This window comes from Lygodium microphyllum, chromosome 8 (genome assembly GCF_053477565.2).
Source record: "Lygodium microphyllum isolate KBCC chromosome 8, Lygodium_microphyllum_v1.1.10, whole genome shotgun sequence".
Taxonomy (NCBI): domain Eukaryota; kingdom Viridiplantae; phylum Streptophyta; class Polypodiopsida; order Schizaeales; family Lygodiaceae; genus Lygodium; species Lygodium microphyllum.
In genome coordinates this window covers 102,631,699-102,638,737 of record NC_141142.1, presented here as the reverse complement: position 1 = coordinate 102,638,737, position 7,039 = coordinate 102,631,699, and the positions used below count along the sequence as shown (strand labels likewise).

Genomic DNA, 7,039 nt, shown 5'->3' with positions numbered 1-7,039 from the left:
AGTAGGTCCACTTATTGTTAATGAGTAATTTCGAGCAAAGGGGAAACATCTTCAAAGTCATTAGGATTCATTTCTTGATGTTGATTAGATGAACTCTTTCTAGAGAACTCTTCTTCTTACAACTTATAGGAGTAGCACAATAACATTGAGATATTAATATTAAAGATTGTGTTCTTGAAGGACAAGATCACTATACACATAAGCTCTTGAGTCTTCTAGGGCTTGAACAATTAGATGCCACACACACAAAAATAATAATTTTTTATAAGTATATGAAGCAACAAAGAGGGACAATAAAGGCCTTGAAAGATGTCAAAAAAGTAGATTAAGATAGTGGAGGATAAGCCTTATAGGCTTCATAATGCCTTTAGGAGTTATGAACCTTTGAAGACTATTGGTTTTTTTTAAGTTCCAGGTATGAGAGAGAGAGAGAGAGAGAGAGAGAGAGAGAGAGAGAGAGAGAGAGGGATAATATGCAAAATTTAAGGAGATGCACATAAAGCCTTAAGGAGTTATGAACCTTTGAAGACTATTTGTTTGTTTTTTTCAGTTCTAGGTATGAGAGAGAGAGAGATAGAGAGGGATAATATGCAAAATTTTAGGAGATGTAGATAGCAATAGGTGCCAAAAGTATCGGGACATCATAGGTAGCCTAGACAAGACAATGTATAGCAACACTATACTCAATGTGATTGGTGAATACTTTGGACTATCATTTGGCTTATCTCTCAATCACTATCATTGCAGATTTGCACTTTTCTCTCTCTTTCTTTTTTAGCGTGTAGTAGCATGACTACTTCTTAGGGGATAAGGAAGAAGACATAAACATTAATAAGCCTTTGTAGGCCTTTAAACGAGACCTTATAGGTAGAATATATTCACCCCCCTCTCTCTCTCTACCTTGGGATGAAAGCAAGGAGACTTGGAGCCTTTGCATGTCAAGGACCAAGATACTTGAGGAGAAAAAAGCCAAGTTAGTAGTCGAAAAGCTAGTTCTTGTGATACTTGAGCCCATAATTCTAGAAGAGAAACTACTTAAGATAGTTGCTAATCCACATCAAGAATTTGTGGTGTCTAAGAAGTCGTCAATCCAAGAGGAGGAAACAAAGCAGTCACATTCATGAGAGAAGAAAAAGAGATAGTGTGTGTGTCTTGGAAAGAGGTAGGTACATGATCCAAACAAAGAAAAAAAAAGGCAAGGATTTAACCTATGGGCACTTGTGTATTACATAGTGGGAAAAATGGTAAATCTTTAAAGATAGATATGATGATAATGGAAGAGAGCCTCATGCATGTGTTAGAACCATGATTGATGTTAATAGGTTCTCCAATTAGTGTTGTGCTCTATTGTCAATGCTATTAACAATCCACCATGAACCATAAATTTGTAGACTAAGATGAATTGAAATTGAATATAAGGAAAGATAGAGAGAAAATTGCACAAAGAAGAGTATGATACAAATTTGATGCAATCACCCTCCCATACATTGGGAGGGCTCTCCATAATGCATGTATTTATAGATTTTTATTGATCTTTTGTCCAAAATATCATATTGCATCCATGCTTTATTCTCTTTTTGTGAATGGCTCACCTCTCCCTAATATTTAGAAATTTCTAAAAATCTACACAATATCTTGAGCTTAATAATAATAATAATACCCAACCTTAGAAGCAGCATACAACAAAAATGTCTAATGCTTCATGTGCATAAATGCATTAATAAAATATCTAGTGCTTCATATGCACAAATATGTTATTGTGCCAAATCTAATTATTCACATTCCATCCAATGCTTCATAAATTCCATGACCTTCTCCAATTTTTTGGTCTAAATATTTGTCAATGAACATCACAAAACACATTAATCCTTATAACATCCACCTTGCATAATGCAAATGTGACTCCATATTTACATATGCAACAAGTCATAGTTATGTGGCGAATCATCAAAAAATAGAGTCCATGTAAAACATAAAAATCTACTAACTTATCTAGTCAGTTTAAAATATAGAAATCAGGTTAGTTTAATAATGTTCTCCATCCAAGAAAACAAAATGTAAGACTAGATTTGAGACGTAGTGAGCTCACGTATTCGTCTATTGTGTGATAGTCATCGCCTGATGGGTTCTCAAGTGGCTTCATGATCCAAGTGCTACTCTTTAATCTACTCTTGCTACTCCATTGCAACAAATCACATCCACATAAAGAAGAAGAAAGTGCAGCGATCTCAACCTCATGCTTTATCTCTCACCCTCCAAGATATGGAAGAAGAAGAGGAAGAAGAGAAGAAATGCAAGAAAAGAGAGAAGCTTCACTCCCCAAGTTTCTCACTTGCACTCTCACTCTCACACCCTCACACTTTCTCTCTTCATCACTCTCAACAAAGTGCTCAAATGGATAAGATGGAAGAAAGAGAAAATAGTATTGAATGTTTACACGTACAAGAACGAGCTTCTTTGTTCAGTTTTTAGCTTTTATACATAAGGTTTGAGTTTAGGGTTTCTCCCATAAGTTGGGAACCCCACCCATCCATTTGGCCTTTGATTGGTACTCCTTTGATTTATGCACACATCTTAGGTTAAATGTACCCATTCTATTCAAAGTGAATAGAATCTTAGTGCTCACAATATCATCTAGCTTTTGGGTCTTTTTTATCTAACTCTAAGAAATTTGACAATTTGTCGACTCTCCAATTACAAATTTAATACACAATTGAATTTGCATGTACATTGCGGATGACAGTGTCTAAAATACATTTTTATAACCCAAAAGAACTAATGCTTCTAGAATGCTTTTGGCATATTATGCCTTCACTAGACCTCTATCCTTCTTTATCATTTGTGGTTAACATATCTTCATTATTTAGTCCTCTTGAAATGCACATTGGCCTTTAAGTGGGAGGTTGTTGGGATAAAGAACTAACTTCCAAAGATCAAGTAGACACCCCTTCTATATGTGTACATTGTACATTCATATATAAATGAAGGTAATAAAGACTAAGGGGAACTAAGTATCCACAAAAACTTATTGTATACTCTTGCTCACACACAACACATACACATGTGCACACACACACACACACACACACACTCTCTCTCTCTCTCTCTCTCTCTCTCTCTCAATCTTGTGACTTTGCATCCATCACTTTCTTTTGTAAGAGACCAAAATGGCAAGTGCAATTGGTCCATGTTATGTTTTGGCATGACTAAACTAAGATTTCATAAATATTGAAGTACTAAACAACGTTGTCGATGTGTACAAGATCTCTTAGCTCTCCTACCATCTACAAGATCCATCTTAGGATTACAATGAAGAGATCTCAACTCCTCTATGATAGACTTTGATGATGTGAATCTCCTTAGGAATGTCTTATGCTACCGAGAGAGATACCAGTTTGGTTTCTTGGATAATCCCATGGATGTTGTATACAATTAGCACTAATAGTCCCCTATTGCTTAATCAATTCTATGTTGGTGGTGCAATGATTTTGAAGAAAGTCTACCTTTCAAAGTTTTCATTGAAAGGTGTCTCACATTTTGGGCATTGGCGGTTCCCTTACATCAATCATCACACACCGAAAACAGCCTTATAATCAACCCCTCGCATGCCATGACAGCTGCTTATCTCAATCAGATCTCCGGGCATGGATTACTCGGAGACTCCGCCATTGTTATCCTTCATCGGGGTTCCTGCTACTACCGATAATGTTCATCATAATTATGAACCACGATTGCCATGGCATTTGGAGGGTTGCTCTTATTACTTTGGCTTGGTTGTGTCAGGCTTTGTTAAACCCTGTTTGGGGCAATATACTTCTGTTTTGTGATGGATTCCATTGCTGCCAGTCAGTTACATTAACTTTCTCGCATTGGAACAGGGCCGTCATAAAGATGCGCACAGATAAAGCCTGTTTAGGTCAAGACACTCCTATTTTGTGACGGATTCCATTGCTGGCAGTCAGTTACATTAACTTTCTCCCATCGGAATAGGGCCATCATGAAGAATTTGCGCAGATGACAAAAGTGAATTGGGATTAACAGGAATCACAGTCCTCCTGGTAGTAGGTCTGTGTCACCTAGCATAGTATTGTTATGAGAATTTCACTTGAGCGGCTCTCTAAGTACGAGATTGCTATCAGTGACTTGTTTCACCTCCTTCAGTGGTGTATCCAGCACAGAAACCTTCCAGCAGGCTATGCAGTGCATGACCTCATTGTACAGAACGGGTTGCAGTCAAATGCCTTTCTCGCAACACACCTCATCCGCATGTTTTCTCAATCTGGGAGTTTGGAAGATGCTAATCAGGTTTTTAAGTGTGTGCATGAACCGACTGTGTTTACATGGACTGCTGCCATATCAGCAAATGCCAACATTGGGCGTGGTTCTCAGGCCCTGCAACTGTATGATCAAATGCAGCGCTCAAGTGTAAAGCCTGATGGCCATGTATTTGTTGCCATTATCAAGGTGTGCATTGATGTAGGAGACATAGCACTGGGCCAGCATATTCACACGCACCTGGTTGAAATGGCATCCGAATCAAGTGGGTGTGTTGGGAATGCTCTCATTGACATGTATGCAAAGTATGGAAGCATGCCAGATGGAAGCAGGACATTTGAAAGGTTGGAAAGGCGGGATGTAGTGACATGGACATCAATGATCTGTGGCTATGCCCAACAGGGCTACAATCAAGAAGCTCTCGTGTTCTTTAAAAACATGCAAGCAGATGGCATAGAGCCAACTGCAGTGACTTATGCAAGCGTTTTGAAAGCCTGCTCTGCTCTAGCAGCTTTAGTTCAAGGAAGCATGATCCATGCCCAGATTATTGAGAATGGGGTTGAGTTCAATGTCTTTGTGGCAAGCATACTGGTTGATATGTATTTCAAAAGTGGGAGGTTCAATGATGCATGCAAGATTTTTTGGGGTCTGGAAAAGCGGGATGCGGTGATGTGGAACACAATCATTGCAGCTGCTGTACAACAGGCCCGTTCTTTGGATGCTCTTTTGCTATATGAGAAGATGCAGGACGAGGGTGTGTACCCAGATAGCACTACATTCATAAGTATCATCAAAGCATACAGTGCCATAGAAGCTTTTGATCAAGGTAGAGAAGTCCATATGCAGATTCTCGAAGATGCCTTGGAAAAAGACATATCTGTATGCAATGCACTTCTTGATTTTTACACACACTGCAGAGGACTTGAAGATGCATTGCATATCTTTCAAAACATGCCTGTGCAAAATGTGGTGACATGGAGTACAATAATTGCAGGGTACGCTCAACATGAGCAAGTTGAAGAGGCATTTCAGTTTTTCCTGCGGATGCAGCATCAGGGCATTGAACCTAATGAGATCACTTATGTGAATATTTTGAAGGCTTGCTGTATCTCAGCATCCTTGAATTCTGGACGATTAATCCATGGGCAGGTTATTGAGAGTTGTTTTGATGCAGAACCTTGTATTGGGGGCTGCCTTGTTGCCATGTACAGTAAATTTGATAGCTTTCTGGACGCAACAAAGCTTTTCCAAAGCTTATCAAATCGAGATGTTGTAACATGGGGTTCACTGCTTGCAGCATCTGCACATCATAGTGGCTACGAATTGGCCTTTGATTCTTTTCATTCTCTGAAATGTAGTGGTTTAAAGCCAGACAAAGAAATTTTTGTTTCTCTTATTGCAGCATGTACCCAAGCTGGTCTATTGCAGACAAGCCTTGACCTTTTAAAGCTCATGAGTAAGGAGCACGAGATCACACCTCAAAGTTGTCATTATAATTGCATGGTTCACCTTCTAGGTCGCTCCGGGCATCTAACTGAAGCATCAGACTTGGTTCTTGCATTGCCTTTTGATACAAATGCTATGGGATGGACATCGTTGCTTTGGCACTGCCAAACTCATGGCAATGCAGAACTTGGAAAACAATGCTTTAAATCTCTTGCTGCAATGGACTCTGAAGATAGAAGTGCCATCTGTGCTGATGTTTGGGGCCCAACAGCTGGTTCTTATTTCAAATGCTCTGGAAATCTTGAGCATAACTTTCTTCAAAATAAAAACCAATCTATTCTTGTGTGAAACACAGGACTTAGATGCATGCTTATGAATCTGAAAGGGATCAAAGCTTCTTTGAATGATGTGGAATATACACTAAAATCAAATGGGTAGCACTACAGAAGCACTGTGCTTTAAAGAAAATTCAGTTCTATCACAGAGAAACAAATAAGTTACAGATGCAATACTGTGGCTTGATGGTCTGTTAACTCTACATGTATTGTATATCTGTTGAGAACATCTGCAAATTTTGCCTTCCACATGCCTTAGTAGTTAGAGCTACAGGTTGCTTCTGCGGCTTTGAAAAGGGAGTTGAAATCATATGGCTTACTTAATAGTCATGCCATTGAGAAGGATACATTAGGCCCAAACATGGTCTCTAACCCTTCTTATTTGATTGGGATCTCAACAAGGCTACTTAATTCAGGTAGGGGAATGATGGCTCTCAAGGAAGGCACTTCTCACTCTAGAAATTCAATGTGTTACACATGTGCTACAAGGTCATTACCCTCTCATTGTGGCTAGTAAGGCGCGAGTTTTAGCATGGTTCCAATTATTTGATTTGTCCTTCAATGTATGTTATTCTTGCCTAAGCTATGGTCCTAGAGTTTTAATAAGGGCTGGTATTCAATCTGTTTGTCTTAATTCCCTTAGCTTCCCTTTCTTTGCTCGAATCTCATTCTTGGGTTGGTTTAGATCTTTCCTTTTGTGGCTCCTTTTCCTAAATTAACTCAATTATGTGCTTTGTATTCCTTTTAGAAGCAACCAATCATTTCACCTATTAATGCAACTAGGTGCAAGTGCGCTGTGAGCAATTAGGCTTTCTATTTTTCCTCAATTAGTGTGATCCAATGCAATGTAGGTACTTTCTTGGTGATAATGCCCAAGCATGCTTTTTACTTTTCCAAACCAAATGTGATGTATGCAAACAAGTTTTAAGATACAATTAGTGCAATACACTCCACAATCTATTAACTCTCTCTCAATGATACAA

The 7,039-nt window shown here is 38.7% G+C and overlaps 1 protein-coding gene across 1 annotated transcript; it reads left to right on the top strand.

The window, feature by feature from the left end:
• The first annotated feature begins 3,514 nt into the window (after positions 1-3,514).
• Positions 3,515-6,829, top strand: LOC148032680 (pentatricopeptide repeat-containing protein At3g53360, mitochondrial-like). The gene has a single exon (XM_087683306.1). It carries the CDS (start codon positions 4,093-4,095, stop codon positions 6,067-6,069), a length of 1,977 nt encoding a protein of 658 aa, XP_087539432.1. The 5' UTR covers positions 3,515-4,092; the 3' UTR covers positions 6,070-6,829.
• The last annotated feature ends 210 nt before the right edge of the window (positions 6,830-7,039 follow it).